General features: G+C 38.8%; 1 protein-coding gene across 1 annotated transcript; it reads right to left on the bottom strand.

Moving 5' to 3' along the window:
- Positions 1 to 14,260: 14,260 nt before the first annotated feature.
- Positions 14,261 to 15,666, bottom strand: LOC118965368 (vegetative cell wall protein gp1-like). The gene is made up of 4 exons (XM_036984462.1): positions 15,651 to 15,666; positions 15,201 to 15,529; positions 14,748 to 15,065; positions 14,261 to 14,317 (listed from the first exon to the last, which is right to left on the bottom strand). Exons 1-4 carry the CDS (start codon positions 15,664 to 15,666, stop codon positions 14,261 to 14,263), a joined length of 720 nt encoding a protein of 239 aa, XP_036840357.1.
- Positions 15,667 to 19,068: the final 3,402 nt, after the last annotated feature.

Below are 19,068 nucleotides of genomic sequence, written 5' to 3' on the forward strand. Positions count from 1 at the left end.
ATTACCCTTCATGTATATTACCCTACATGTATATTACCCTACATGTATATTACCCTACATGTATATTACCCTACATGTATATTACCCTACATGTATATTACCCTACCTACATGTATATTACTCTACATGTATATTACCCCTACCTACATGTATATTACCCTACATGTATATTACCCCTACCTACATGTATATTACCCTACATGTATATTACCCCTACCTACATGTATATTACCCTACATGTATATTACCCTACATGTATATTACCCTACATGTATATTACCCTACATGTATATTACCCTACATGTATATTACCCTACATATATATTACCCTTCATGTATATTACCCTACATGTATATCACCCTACCTTCATGTATATTACCCCTACCTACATGTATATTACCCTACATGTATATTACCCTACATGTATATTACCCTACATGTATATTACCCTACATGTATATTACCCTACATGTATATTGCCCTACCTTCATGTATATTACCCCTACCTACATGTATATTACCCTACATGTATATTACCCTACATGTATATTACCCTTCATGTATATTACCCTACATGTATATTACCCCTACCTACATGTATATTACCCTACATGTATATTACCCTACATGTATATTACCCTACATGTATATCACCCTACCTTCATGTATATTACCCCTACCTACATGTATATTACCCTACATGTATATTACCCTACATGTATATTACCCTTCATGTATATTACCCTACATGTATATTACCCCTACCTACATGTATATTACCCTACATGTATATTACCCTACATGTATATTACCCTACATGTATATTACCCTACATGTATATTACCCTACCTACATGTATATTACCCTACATGTATATTACCCCTACCTACATGTATATTACCCTACATGTATATTAGCCTACATGTATATTACCCTACATGTATATTACCCTACCTACATGTATATGACCCTACATGTATATTACCCCTACCTACATGTATATTACCCTACATGTATATTACCCTACATGTATATTACCCTACATGTATATTACCCCTACCTACATGTATATTACCTCTACCTACATGTATATTACCCTACATGTATATTCCCCTACATGTATATTACCCTACATGTATATTCCCCTATATGTATATTACCCTACATGTATATTACCCTACCTACATGTATATTACCCTACATGTATATTACCCTACATGTATATTACCCCTACCTACATGTATATTACCCTACATGTATATTACCCTACATGTATATTACCCCTACATGTATATTACCCTACATGTATATTACCCTACCTACATGTATATTACCCTACATGTATATTACTCTACATGTATATTACCCTACATGTATATTACCCTACATGTATATTACCCTACATGTATATTACCCTACATGTATATTACCCCTACCTACATGTATATTACCCTACATGTATATTACCCTACATGTATATTACCCCTACATGTATATTACCCTACATGTATATTACCTCTACCTACATGTATATTACCCTATATGTATATTACCCTACCTACATGTATATTACCCTACATGTATAGTACCCTACATGTATATTACCCCTACCTACATGTATAATACCCTACATGTATATTACCCTACATGTATATTACCCTACATGTATATTACCCTACATGTATATTACCCTACATGTATATTACCCCTACCTACATGTATATTACCCTACATGTATATTACCCTACATGTATATTACCCTACATGTATATTACCCCTACCTACATGTATATTACCCTACATGTATTATACCCTACATGTATATTACCCTACCTAAATGTATATTACCCTACATGTATATTCCCCTACATGTATATTACCCTACATGTATATTCCCCTACATGTATATTACCCTACATGTATATTCCCCTACATGTATATTACCCTACATGTATATTACCCTACATGTATATTACCCTACATGTATATTACCCTATATGTATATTACCCTACATGTATATTACCCTACATGTATATTACCCTATATGTATATTACCTCTACCTACATGTATATTACCCTATATGTATATTACCCTACCTACATGTATATTACCCTACCTACATGTATATTACCCTACATGTATATTACCCTACATGTATATTACCCTACATGTATATTACCCTACATGTATATTACCCTACATGTATATTACCCCTACCTACATGTATATTACCCAACATGTATATTACCCTACATGTATATTACCCTACATGTATATTACCCCTACATGTATATTACCCTACATGTATATTACCCTACATGTATATTACCCTACATGTATATTACCCCTACCTACATGTATATTACCCTACATGTATATTACCCTACATGTATATTACCCCTACCTACATGTATATTACCCTACATGTATATTACCCTACATGTATATTACCCTACATGTATATTACCCTACATGTATATAACCCTACATGTATATTACCCTACATGTATATCACCCTACATGTATATTACCCTACATGTATATTACCCTACATGTATATTACCCTACATGTATATCACCCTACATGTATATTACCCTACATGTATATTACCCTACATGTATATTACCCTACATGTATATTACCCTACATGTATATTACCCTACATGTATATTACCCTACCTACATGTATATTACCCTACATGTATATTACCCTACATGTATATTACCTCTACCTACATGTATATTACCCTTCATGTATATTACCCTACATGTATATTACCCCTACATGTATATTACCTCTACCTACATGTATATTACCCTTCATGTATATTACCCTACATGTATATTACCCTACATGTATATTACCCTACATGTATATTACCCTACATGTATATTACCCTACATGTATATTACCCTACATGTATATTACCCTACATGTATATTACCCTACATGTATATTACCCTACATGTATATCACCCTACATGTATATTACCCTACATGTATATTACCCTACATGTATATTACCCTACATGTATATTACCCTACATGTATATTACCCTACATGTATATTACCCTACATGTATATTACCTCTACCTACATGTATATTACCCTTCATGTATATTACCCTACATGTATATTACCCTACATGTATATTACCCTACATGTATATTACCCTACCTACATGTATATTACCCTTCATGTATATTACCCTACATGTATATTACCCCTACCTACATGTATATTACCCTACATGTATATTACCCTACATGTATATTACCCTACATGTATATTACCCTACATGTATATTACCCCTACCTACATGTATATTACCCTACATGTATATTACCCTACATGTATATTACCCTACATGTATATTACCCTACATGTATATTACCTCTACCTACATGTATATTACCCTTCATGTATATTACCCTACATGTATATTACCCTACATGTATATTACCCTACATGTATATTACCCTACATGTATATTACCCTACATGTATATTACCCTACATGTATATTACCCTACATGTATATTACCCTACCTACATGTATATTACTCTACATGTATATTACCCCTACCTACATGTATATTACCCTACATGTATATTACCCCTACCTACATGTATATTACCCTACATGTATATTACCCCTACCTACATGTATATTACCCTACATGTATATTACCCCTACCTACATGTATATTACCCTACATGTATATTACCCTACATGTATATTACCCTACATGTATATTACCCTACATGTATATTACCCTACATATATATTACCCTTCATGTATATTACCCTACATGTATATCACCCTACCTTCATGTATATTACCCCTACCTACATGTATATTACCCTACATGTATATTACCCTATATGTATATTACTCTACATGTATATTACCCTACATGTATATTACCCCTACCTACATGTATATTACCCTACATGTATATCACCCTACCTTCATGTATATTACCCTACATGTATATTACCCTACATGTATATTACCCTACATGTATATTACCCTACCTACATGTATATTACCCTACATGTATATTACCCTACATGTATATTACCCTACATGTATATTACCTCTACCTACATGTATATTACCCTTCATGTATATTACCCTACATGTATATTACCCTACATGTATATTACCCTACATGTATATTACCCTACATGTATATTACCCTACATGTATATTACCCTACATGTATATTACCCTACCTACATGTATATTACTCTACATGTATATTACCCCTACCTACATGTATATTACCCTACATGTATATTACCCCTACCTACATGTATATTACCCTACATGTATATTACCCCTACCTACATGTATATTACCCTACATGTATATTACCCCTACCTACATGTATATTACCCTACATGTATATTACCCTACATGTATATTACCCTACATGTATATTACCCTATATGTATATTACCCTACATATATATTACCCTTCATGTATATTACCCTACATGTATATCACCCTACCTTCATGTATATTACCCCTACCTACATGTATATTACCCTACATGTATATTACCCTATATGTATATTACCCTACATGTATATTACCCTACATGTATATTACCCCTACCTACATGTATATTACCCTACATGTATATCACCCTACCTTCATGTATATTACCCTACATGTATATTACCCTACATGTATATTACCCTACATGTATATTACCCTACATGTATATTACCCTACATGTATATTACCCTACCTACATGTATATTACCCTACATGTATATTACCCTACATGTATATTACCCCTACCTACATGTATATTACCCTACATGTATATTACCCTACATGTATATTACCCTACATGTATATTACCCTACATGTATATTACCCTACATGTATATTACCCCACATGTATATTACCCTACATGTATATTACCCTACCTACATGTATATTACCCTACATGTATATTACTCTACATGTATATTACCCTACATGTATATTACCCTACATGTATATTACCCTACATGTATATTACCCTACATGTATATTACCCCTACCTACATGTATATTACCCTACATGTATATTACCCTACATGTATATTACCCCTACATGTATATTACCCTACATGTATATTACCTCTACCTACATGTATATTACCCTATATGTATATTACCCTACCTACATGTATATTACCCTACATGTATAGTACCCTACATGTATATTACCCCTACCTACATGTATAATACCCTACATGTATATTACCCTACATGTATATTACCCTACATGTATATTACCCTACATGTATATTACCCTACATGTATATTACCCCTACCTACATGTATATTACCCTACATGTATATTACCCTACATGTATATTACCCTACATGTATATTACCCCTACCTACATGTATATTACCCTACATGTATTATACCCTACATGTATATTACCCTACCTAAATGTATATTACCCTACATGTATATTCCCCTACATGTATATTACCCTACATGTATATTCCCCTACATGTATATTACCCTACATGTATATTCCCCTACATGTATATTACCCTACATGTATATTACCCTACATGTATATTACCCTACATGTATATTACCCCTACCTACATGTATATTACCCTACATGTATAGTACCCTACATGTATATTACCCCTACCTACATGTATAATACCCTACATGTATATTACCCTACATGTATATTACCCTACATGTATATTACCCTACATGTATATTACCCTACATGTATATTACCCCTACCTACATGTATATTACCCTACATGTATATTACCCTACATGTATATTACCCTACATGTATATTACCCCTACCTACATGTATATTACCCTACATGTATTATACCCTACATGTATATTACCCTACCTAAATGTATATTACCCTACATGTATATTCCCCTACATGTATATTACCCTACATGTATATTCCCCTACATGTATATTACCCTACATGTATATTCCCCTACATGTATATTACCCTACATGTATATTACCCTACATGTATATTACCCTACATGTATATTACCCTATATGTATATTACCCTACATGTATATTACCCTACATGTATATTACCCTATATGTATATTACCTCTACCTACATGTATATTACCCTATATGTATATTACCCTACCTACATGTATATTACCCTACCTACATGTATATTACCCTACATGTATATTACCCTACATGTATATTACCCTACATGTATATTACCCTACATGTATATTACCCTACATGTATATTACCCCTACCTACATGTATATTACCCAACATGTATATTACCCTACATGTATATTACCCTACATGTATATTACCCCTACATGTATATTACCCTACATGTATATTACCCTACATGTATATTACCCTACATGTATATTACCCCTACCTACATGTATATTACCCTACATGTATATTACCCTACATGTATATTACCCCTACTTACATGTATATTACCCTACATGTATATTACCCTACATGTATATTACCCTACATGTATATTACCCTACATGTATATTACCCTACATGTATATAACCCTACATGTATATTACCCTACATGTATATCACCCTACATGTATATTACCCTACATGTATATTACCCTACATGTATATTACCCTACATGTATATCACCCTACATGTATATTACCCTACATGTATATTACCCTACATGTATATTACCCTACATGTATATTACCCTACATGTATATTACCCTACATGTATATTACCCTACCTACATGTATATTACCCTACATGTATATTACCCTACATGTATATTACCTCTACCTACATGTATATTACCCTTCATGTATATTACCCTACATGTATATTACCCTACATGTATATTACCCTACATGTATATTACCCTACATGTATATTACCCTACATGTATATTACCCTACATGTATATCACCCTACATGTATATTACCTCTACCTACATGTATATTACCCCTACCTACATGTATATTACCCTTCATGTATATTACCCTACATGTATATTACCCTACATGTATATTACCCTACATGTATATCACCCTACATGTATATTACCCTACATGTATATTACCCTACATGTATATTACCCTACATGTATATTACCCTACATGTATATTACCCTACATGTATATTACCTCTACCTACATGTATATTACCCTTCATGTATATTACCCTACATGTATATTACCCTACATGTATATTACCCTACATGTATATCACCCCTACCTACATGTATATTACCCTTCATGTATATTACCCTACATGTATATTACCCCTACCTACATGTATATTACCCTACATGTATATTACCCTACATGTATATTACCCTACATGTATATTACCCTACATGTATATTACCCCTACCTACATGTATATTACCCTACATGTATATTACCCTACATGTATATTACCCTACATGTATATTACCTCTACCTACATGTATATTACCCTTCATGTATATTACCCTACATGTATATTACCCTACATGTATATTACCCTACATGTATATTACCCTACATGTATATTACCCTACATGTATATTACCCTACATGTATATTACCCTACATGTATATTACCCTACATGTATATTACCCTACCTACATGTATATTACTCTACATGTATATTACCCCTACCTACATGTATATTACCCTACATGTATATTACCCCTACCTACATGTATATTACCCTACATGTATATTACCCCTACCTACATGTATATTACCCTACATGTATATTACCCCTACCTACATGTATATTACCCTACATGTATATTACCCTACATGTATATTACCCTACATGTATATTACCCTACATGTATATTACCCTACATATATATTACCCTTCATGTATATTACCCTACATGTATATCACCCTACCTTCATGTATATTACCCCTACCTACATGTATATTACCCTACATGTATATTACCCTATATGTATATTACCCTACATGTATATTACCCTACATGTATATTACCCCTACCTACATGTATATTACCCTACATGTATATCACCCTACCTTCATGTATATTACCCCTACCTACATGTATATTACCCTACATGTATATTACCCTACATGTATATTACCCTTCATGTATATTACCCTACATGTATATTACCCCTACCTACATGTATATTACCCTACATGTATATTACCCTACATGTATATTACCCTACATGTATATTACCCTACATGTATATTACCCTACATGTATATTACCCTACATGTATATTACCCTACCTACATGTATATTACCCTACATGTATATTACCCTACATGTATATTACCCCTACCTACATGTATATTACCCTACATGTATATTACCCTACATGTATATTACCCTACATGTATATTACCCTACATGTATATTACCCTACATGTATATTACCCCACATGTATATTACCCTACATGTATATTACCCTACCTACATGTATATTACCCTACATGTATATTACTCTACATGTATATTACCCTACATGTATATTACCCTACATGTATATTACCCTACATGTATATTACCCTACATGTATATTACCCCTACCTACATGTATATTACCCTACATGTATATTACCCTACATGTATATTACCCCTACATGTATATTACCCTACATGTATATTACCTCTACCTACATGTATATTACCCTATATGTATATTACCCTACCTACATGTATATTACCCTACATGTATAGTACCCTACATGTATATTACCCCTACCTACATGTATAATACCCTACATGTATATTACCCTACATGTATATTACCCTACATGTATATTACCCTACATGTATATTACCCTACATGTATATTACCCCTACCTACATGTATATTACCCTACATGTATATTACCCTACATGTATATTACCCTACATGTATATTACCCCTACCTACATGTATATTACCCTACATGTATTATACCCTACATGTATATTACCCTACCTAAATGTATATTACCCTACATGTATATTCCCCTACATGTATATTACCCTACATGTATATTCCCCTACATGTATATTACCCTACATGTATATTCCCCTACATGTATATTACCCTACATGTATATTACCCTACATGTATATTACCCTACATGTATATTACCCTATATGTATATTACCCTACATGTATATTACCCTACATGTATATTACCCTATATGTATATTACCTCTACCTACATGTATATTACCCTATATGTATATTACCCTACCTACATGTATATTACCCTACCTACATGTATATTACCCTACATGTATATTACCCTACATGTATATTACCCTACATGTATATTACCCTACATGTATATTACCCCTACCTACATGTATATTACCCAACATGTATATTACCCTACATGTATATTACCCTACATGTATATTACCCCTACATGTATATTACCCTACATGTATATTACCCTACATGTATATTACCCTACATGTATATTACCCCTACCTACATGTATATTACCCTACATGTATATTACCCTACATGTATATTACCCCTACCTACATGTATATTACCCTACATGTATATTACCCTACATGTATATTACCCTACATGTATATTACCCTACATGTATATTACCCTACATGTATATTACCCTACATGTATATTACCCTACATGTATATCACCCTACATGTATATTACCCTACATGTATATTACCCTACATGTATATTACCCTACATGTATATCACCCTACATGTATATTACCCTACATGTATATTACCCTACATGTATATTACCCTACATGTATATTACCCTACATGTATATTACCCTACCTACATGTATATTACCCTACATGTATATTACCCTACCTACATGTATATTACCCTACATGTATATTACCCTACATGTATATTACCCTTCATGTATATTACCCTACATATATATTACCCTACATGTATATCACCCCTACCTACATGTATATTACCCTACATGTATATTACCCTACATGTATATTACCCTACATGTATATTACCCTACATGTATATTACCCTACATGTATATTACCCTACATGTATATTACCCTACCTACATGTATATTACTCTACATGTATATTACCCCTACCTACATGTATATTACCCTACATGTATATTACCCCTACCTACATGTATATTACCCTACATGTATATTACCCCTACCTACATGTATATTACCCTACATGTATATTACCCCTACCTACATGTATATTACCCTACATGTATATTACCCTACATGTATATTACCCTACATATATATTACCCTTCATGTATATTACCCTACATGTATATCACCCTACCTTCATGTATATTACCCCTACCTACATGTATATTACCCTACATGTATATTACCCTATATGTATATTACCCTACATGTATATTACCCTACATGTATATTACCCCTACCTACATGTATATTACCCTACATGTATATCACCCTACCTTCATGTATATTACCCCTACCTACATGTATATTACCCTACATGTATATTACCCTACATGTATATTACCCTACATGTATATTACCCTACATGTATATTACCCTACATGTATATTACCCTACATGTATATTACCCTACATGTATATTACCCTACCTACATGTATATTACCCTACATGTATATTACCCTACATGTATATTACCCCTACCTACATGTATATTACCCTACATGTATATTACCCTACATGTATATTACCCTACATGTATATTACCCCACATGTATATCACCCTACATGTATATTACCTCTACCTACATGTATATTACCCCACATGTATATTACCCTACATGTATATTACCCTACATGTATATTACCTCTACCTACATGTATATTACCCCACATGTATATTACCCTACATGTATATTACCCTACATGTATATTACCTCTACCTACATGTATATTACCCCTACCTACATGTATATTACCCTACATGTATATTACCCTACATGTATATTACCCTACATGTATATTACCTCTACATGTATATTACCCTACATGTATATTACCTCTACATGTATATTACCCTACATGTATATTACCTCTACCTACATGTATATTACCCTACATGTATATTAAACAAGTCTTTAGAGGGATCATCTAATGACAGTGTAGAACCAGGTATATACAAGGCTTTAGAGGGATCATCTAATGACAGTGTAGGCCTATGTGATCCTGAGACTTTGTGTGCATCCCAATAATCTCTCCTTCGTCTTGAAGTGTGCATTTATTCACTACTCACCACAAATGTATAATCACTGGATTGGCATATCTTGAGGGTGTTTCTATTTTCCAATCATTTTCTTTTAAACCCATAAAGGGAGGTGTACACTTTGAGGGAGCAAACAGATGTTACCAGACTTTACTGTGACTCTGTAGCCCTGAGCACACAGATATTACCAGACTTTACTGTGACTCTGTAGCCCTGAACACACAGATGTTACCAGACTTTACTGTGACTCTGTAGCCCTGAGCACACAGATATTACCAGACTTTACTGTGACTCTGTAGCCCTGAAAACACAGATGTTACTAGACTTTACTGTGACTCTGTAGCCCTGAGCACATAGATATTACCAGACTTTACTGTGACTCTGTAGCCCTGAGCACACATATATTACCAGACTTTACTGTGACTCTGTAGCCCTGAGCACACAGATATTACCAGACTTTACTGTGACTCTGTAGCCCTGAGCACACAGATGTTACCAGACTTTACTGTGACTCTGTAGCCCTGAGCACACAGATGTTACCAGACTTTACTGTGACTCTGTAGCCCTGAACACACAGATGTTACTAAACATTACTGTGACTCTGTGGCCCTGAGCACACAGATATTACCAGACTTTACTGTGACTCTGTAGCCCTGAGCACACAGATATTACCAGACTTTACTGTGACTCTGTAGCCCTGAGCACACAGATATTACCAGACTTTACTGTGACTCTGTGGCCCTGAACATACAGATGTTACCAGACTTTACTGTGACTCTGTGGCCCTGAGCACACAGATGTTACCAGACTTTACTGTGACTCTGTGGCCCTGAACACACAGATATTACCAAACATTACTGTGTCTCTGTGGCCCTGAACACAAAGATACTACTAAACTTTACTGTGACTCTGACCCTGAATTTATACAGATATATTGCTATGTGTACAAATGTTTGTGTAGACAAACTGATAACAAAATGACAACCATAGGCCTATGTCCCTCACTCATACGGTATGCAATAGACAAACTCAGCTCACTATGTCCTTCACTCATACAGTATGCTATAGACAAACTCAGCTCACAATGTCCTTCACTCATACGGTATGCAATAGACAAACTCAGCTCACTATGTCCTTCACTCATACAGTATGCTATAGACAAACTCAGCTCACTATGTCCTTCACTCATACAGTATGCTATAGACAAACTCAGCTCACTATGTCCTTCACTCATACAGTATGCTATAGACAAACTCAGCTCACTATGTCCTTCACTCATACAGTATGCTATAGACAAACTCAGCTCACTATGTCCTTAACTCATACAGTATGCTATAGACGAACTCAGCTCACTATGTCCTTAACTCATACGGTATGCTATAGACAAACTCAGCTCACTATGTCCTTAACTCATACGGTATGCTATAGACGAACTCAGCTCACTATGTCCTTCACTCATACAGTATGCTATAGACGAACTCAGCTCACTATGTCCTTAACTCATACAGTATGCTATAGACAAACTCAGCTCACTATGTCCTTCACTCATACAGTATGCTATAGACAAACTCAGCTCACTATGTCCTTAACTCATACAGTATGCTATAGACGAACTCAGCTCAGTATGTCCTTCACTCATACGGTGTGCTATAGACAAACTCAGCTCAATCTAATATTCTCTCTATAGTCAGTGAGACATTAGTGACATCTTATTCTGGAATTAGTTGCCTAATTTTCCATAGCTCCGCGGCTCTTTCCACAGATCAGTGATGCAGGGAAGAAGGGAGGTCCCAGGGGTGTGGTCTATAGTCTGCATGGTGACGGATGGATGGATGAGTACATTGTAGGGGAGTGACGAATTGTCCACCCTTGTTTTCATAGTTTTATCTGTAAATTGACAGCTAATTATCGGATCGGATGAGACTCGTGAACGCAAAAAACCCCTGGAGTGTTTTAATATGCCTAAATACTGTAAATGTTGACAAAATACCCCCCTGCACGTTCTCACTACAAAATAAACAACATATTCAGAACAGAGAGCAAAGGAGTTTCTGTGTGTCCTCAACTAGCAGCAGACAGCCACGTTTACTGTCAGTCAGTCAGAATGCCCATTAGTATTTCATCATTTTCCCTACCCTGGCACCACTTGTTAGATATTAAGCTCATCGATAGCTTGATAACAAACGTCCTCGTCATGTGATTTATCGTAGTAGCAGGCAGCAGCAAACTGAACGATCAGAACGAAGAACATGCGAGGGAAAGGGTGAAATACAGCTTCACTCTATCCAATCAGAGCAGCAGCATCAACATAAAGCCCGCCCTTCTCTTTACAGACAGCAAATTAGCCAGTTGAGTTATTTATAGCCACGCATATGACTGACTCAAAGACAGGACAGTATAGTTTAGAGACTATTTGCTTGCTGGCAATTATTATATATTTTTAAACAAAAATAAGCAGATCACAATTGTATCCAGAACATTGCCCATATCTGTTAAGATACTCATTTTGTCCCACTACTTGGCACATTCCTAGTACATAGGTGCAACCAGGCAGACAGGCAGGCATGCTCAGCACTCCCGGTAAGCAACCAATCACCGTCCATCCAGGCTTAAGAGCCATGCAGGCAGGAAATGGATAGAAGAGGTAGTGAAATATTAATGTGGAATCATGAGGAGAGCTCCATTAGAGGAGGAAAATCAATGGGATGGGAGGGAGGAACACACACACACACACACACACACACACACACACACACACACACACACACACACACACATACTCTAGGGAAGTGTGCACATATGCAAAAACAAACACACACTCAAGCCATGCACACACACACGCACAGGCACACGCACACACACACACACACACACACACACACACACACACACACACACACACACACACACACACACACACACACACACACACACACACACATACACACTACCCCTTCCTAACTGAGCCCCTTGCTAGCTAAACCAGATGGAGCTAGATTCTAGAAGAGTCTGAAAACATTACTAGCCTTGTTTACTCAATTCCTCTCAATTCATTTGAGAGGGAGTCACCATTGAGACCAGGGTCTCTTTCACAAGGGAGCCCTGCACATGCAATATATTAGACAAAATCTAATCAAAATCATGTTAGGCTGGCCTGGGGTTTGGCTGGCCTGGGATTGGGGTGGCCTGGGGTTTGGCTGGCCTGTGGTTGGGCTGGGCTGGGATTAGGCTGGGGCTGAGGTTGGGCTGACCTGTGGTTGGGCTGGGGTTGGGCTAGACTGGACTGAGGTTGGCCTGGGCTGGCCTGGGGTGGGGTTGGGCTGGGCTGGGGCTGTGGTTGGGCTGGGCTGGGCTGGCCTGGGGTGGGGCTGGGCTGGGCTGGCTTGGGGCTGTGGTTGGGCTGGGCTGGCCTGGGGTGGGGCTGGCCTGGGGCTGTGGTTGGGCTGGCCTGAGGTTGGGCTGGGCTGGGCTGGCCTGGGGCTGGGGTTGGGCTGGGCTGGGCTGGGCTGGGGTGGGGTTGGGCTGGCCTGGCCTGGGGCTGGGGTTGGGGTTGGGCTGGGGTGGGGTTGAGCTGGGCTGGTCTGGGGCTGGGGTTGGGCCTGGGGTTGGGCTGGGCTGGGCTGGTCTGGCCTGGGGTGGGGTTGGGCTGGGGCTGGGGTGGGGTGGGGTGGAGTTTGGCTGGCCTGGCCTGGGGCTGGGGTTGGGCTGGGCTGGGGTGGGGTTGGGCTGGTCTGGGGCTGGGGCTGGGCCTGGGGTTGGGCTGGGCTGGGCTGATCTGGGGTGGGGTTGGGCTGGGGCTGGGGTGGGGTGGGGTTGGGCTGGCCTGGGCCTGGGGTTGGGCTGGCCTGGCCTGGGTTGGGGTTGGGGTTGGGCTGGCCTGGGGTTGGGGTTGGGCTGGGCTGGGGTTGGGGTTGGGCTGGCCTGGCCTGGCCTGGCCTGGCCTGGGGTTGGGGTTGGGCTGGCCTGGGGTTGGGGTTGGGCTGGCCTGGGCCTGGGGTGGGTTTGGGCTGGCCTGGGTTTGGGCTGGGCTGGGCTGGCCTGGGTTGGGGTTGGGGTTGGGCTGGCCTGGGGTGGGGTTGGGTTGGGCTGGCTTGGGGTTGAGCTGGGTTGTGCTGGGATGGGGCTGGGCTGACCTGGGGTTGAGCTGGCCTGGGGCTGGGGTTGGGCTGGCCTGGGCCTGGGCCTGGGGCTGGGGTTGGAGTTGGGCTGGCCTGGGGTTGGGCTGGCCTGGGGTGGGGGTTGGGCTGACCTGGGGCTGGCCTTGGGCTGGCCTGGGGTTGAGCTGGGTTGTGCTGGGATGGGGCTGGGGCTGGGCTGTATTAAAGCAGTCCCATTGTCCGGCCAGACACAGCTCACAGAACAATAGGGGCTTTATTGTGTGTGTGTGTGTGTACACCCTCCCCCCTCCCCCAATACAATAGAAGACACTGCAGACCGTCACTGAAGAGCATTCTGGTGGTAAAATAAAAAAGGAAGGTAAAACAAACAAAAGCAATGATTAAATAAGATCTGAATCCTTAGAAAATGTTTAAAATGTCTGCAATCTACTGTATTTCAAGCATTGTTTACTGTTATTGTGAAAGAAAATACCAATAAAAAAAGAGTTATATAAAATGTCTGAGGTAAAATCAGAGAATAGACACTGGTCTGAACTGAGCCAAAGTCACTTAGAATTACTCTTTTTTTCGATATTCATTTAGTCATGCTGGTCAGATAATTACATTTCTTCACTTCCTGTTGCATTGGCAGCTGGGTATCTAGGGACAGACATGGTCCATAACTCCTTCCTCTCCTCCCCTTCTCAACTCACTCCCCCTATCCATAAAACCAACATCCATCAAGCCCTCTCCGCCCTCCCCTGAGTAGCCCTCATCTGCCCTAAACAACACAACATCTTAGCCTGAAGCCACTCCTGAGACCTGCTGCACCAGCAGAACAGATGGTGCCTTATAGAGAATCCTATCTCCCCACTCAGCCCCAACCCCAGCCCATGTCTGTACCCCAGCCCATGTCTGTAAGCCAGCCCATGTCTGTAACCCAGACCATGTCTGTAACCCAGCCCATGTCTGTACCCCAGCCCATGTCTGTACCCCAGCCCATGTCTGTACCCCAGCCCATGTCTGTACCCCAGACCATGTCTGTACCCCAGACCATGTCTGTACCCCAGCCCATGTCTGTACCCCAGCCCATGTCTGTACCCCAGACCATGTCTGTACCCCAGCCCATGTCTGTACCCCAGACCATGTCTGTACCCCAGCCCATGTCTGTACCCCAGACCTGGGTTGAAATACTATTTGAAATAATTCCAAATACTGCATCTGTGCTCGATTGAGCATGCCTGTTGCAATGGAACCAATAAACATGTTCTAACACCCTTAACCCTGCCCATCTGGTTACTGCAGTCAGGCTAAAGCAACCGATCAAAGAATTGTAATGATTTTGAATAGTAGTTGAACCCTGGTCAGGTCTCTCCATCCTCCTGTTTCTTTCTGTGCAGCCTGTAATGTTAAAACTAGAAGAGGAGGCAGGCCCGTTTGCACCCTATTCCCTATGTAGTGCACTACTTTTGACTTGGGCCAATGGAGAATAGGGTGCCATTTGGGACAATACCCCAGTCACAATGCAGTGATCTCCTCCTCCTTCGCTGTCTGTCTTGTCAGCTCTCAGGGCCATCTGATCCTCTCGCTCTCCTCCGGGAGATGGGACACGGGAAACCTGGGAGAGCCGTGATTTCAGGCACCAGGGGGTTTATTGGATTGCATTTACACTAAGAGAGAGAGAGAGAGACAGAGACAGAGAGAGACAGAGAGAGAGAGAAAGAGAGAGAGACAGAGAGAGAGAGAGAGAGAGAGACAGAGAGAGAGAGAGAGACAGAGAGAGACAGAGAGAGAGAGAGAGAGACACAGAGAGAGAGAGAGAGAGAGACAGAGAGAGAGAGACGGATGACAGAGGGGGACAGGTGGTACAAAGAGAGGGATGATGGAGGAAGACGATAGGAAAAGAGTGAAGGGAGATAGAGATAGAAAGAGAGAAAAATGGGAGACGACATAACAATCTCCAGCTCCCTACAGAGGAGAGATGTTCACTATGTAGTGTGGAGATGGACTAACAATTGATCCAATGAGTTCAACCTGGAGTAGTAGATGAATTGTGAAAGTATTTGAAGTCTTTTCTGTTTTACTTCCGTAGTACTGTTTTGTGTCGTGGGTTCAATTCTCACTATAAGTAAACATGTATTTGCACATGACCCTAAGTCGCTTTTATATAAACGCGTCTGTTGTCATTATTATAATTATAATTATTATTACTATTTGAAGTATTTTGATAGACTTGAAAGCTCTTGAAATTTTTTTTGCCAGTCTCATGAGCTCATGAAAAATAGGTTTTGTGTTACTTTTATTCCAGGACATTGTCCTGACGTTGGCCTGGGGGGTAGGTTTATGACAGTCATAAATACCTCTTCCCCCCCCTTTCCTCTCTCTACCCTACTGAGGTTACATTTGCAAACCCCCTTGGTTAACATAGAGATTCTGGGAACATCAGTAGGTGGGGGTAAATCAACTATATGCCGGTAATCCGATCAATTGAACATATGCGGTGGTACTTGTCAGTTCAGTTGTCATCTGAGACATTCTCATCAATGATAGGATGACATAAAATCTACAGTGGAAAGTCTACAAATCAGAGTTATCGGATTCACATGGAATTGTTGTTCAATTGAAATGTTTGAATATGAAATTATTTGTGATGGGATGAAATGTGATTTTAGCTTCTGAAATGGGAGATGTGGGTTTTCATAAGAATCTCTCTGCACAATCAGTGGCCCGCCCTGTGAAGGGACATGGCCTATAAAACGTTTTAAAGACGCCCTCCTCTCCCTTCCTATATAAGCCCTTGACGACAATGTAACCTCCTGTTCCGAGGATGTGAGGACGACGTTAAAAGGACTAACATGTCAGCTGTTCTGGGTACATTAGGATGACGATCCGATGTCAGAATGGTTCAGATAATAACTACCGAACGAAGCCAACATCAGCGTGAGCTTTGGTTGCGAATGGTATGAACTTTGAACTCTTATTCACTACAGAAGTGATACCTCCTAGCCGTTGAATTAGCAACCGCAGCTGCAAACGCAGGTTAGGAAGAAACAGACAGAGTATCCCATCTACCACACAATGACATTACTACAGCGTATCCAATTGACCACCAGAGACATTCTTCAAAGAACTCGGTTTGGCAACACGGCCTTCCATCTACCACCAACCTACCGAAGTGCAGCTCAAACAGTTGCATTTTCCTTTTCCAAATTTAGAATGCATAAGATACTGCATTTACGACAGCACAGATTCTTCCCTTTGTTCCTCAGTCTTCCCGCTCTATCACTCAACCCAGCCCCTTTTCCTTTGTGTAACAAGCTGTCATATCTGTTCCGTCCGCTAGAGACGTTTTCCTTTATGACATAATTTGAAATCAAGTTATGATTAGTTGTGTGTATGTGTAAGTCTGTGTGATTAGTTAGGTATTTAGTAAATAAATAATTAAACCCAATTTTATATTGTTGATTCAAATTGTTAACCAGGGTTCGTGCAGATAAAATAATTTACAACTTTCAGATGAGACTGAATTAAGATGACTATTGATATTGACGGCTATTGATGTAAAATATTACTAGGTCTTTAAGAGTTTATTCGGAAGATAACAGCTCTATAAATATTATTTTGTGGTGCCCGACTCTCTAGTTAATTACATTTACATGATTAACTCAATCAGGTAATATTAATTACGGAGAAATTATTTTATAGAATAGTATGTCATATCACTTAATCCAAATAGCCAAAGATACGACAACATTG

This window comes from Oncorhynchus mykiss, chromosome 7 (assembly GCF_013265735.2).
Source record: "Oncorhynchus mykiss isolate Arlee chromosome 7, USDA_OmykA_1.1, whole genome shotgun sequence".
NCBI classification, from domain to species: Eukaryota; Metazoa; Chordata; class Actinopteri; order Salmoniformes; family Salmonidae; genus Oncorhynchus; species Oncorhynchus mykiss.

Bases quoted from the DNA above. Each gene is read 5' to 3' on its own strand.
- LOC118965368 (XM_036984462.1), bottom strand. The intron at 15,066-15,200 runs GCCAGCCCAACC...ACCCCAACCCAG, and splicing joins CAAACCCACCCCAGGCCCAG to GCCAGGCCAGCCCAACCCCA. The intron at 14,318-14,747 runs GCCAGGCCAGCC...TTGCATGTGCAG, and splicing joins AACCCCAACCCCAGCCCCAG to GGCTCCCTTGTGAAAGAGAC.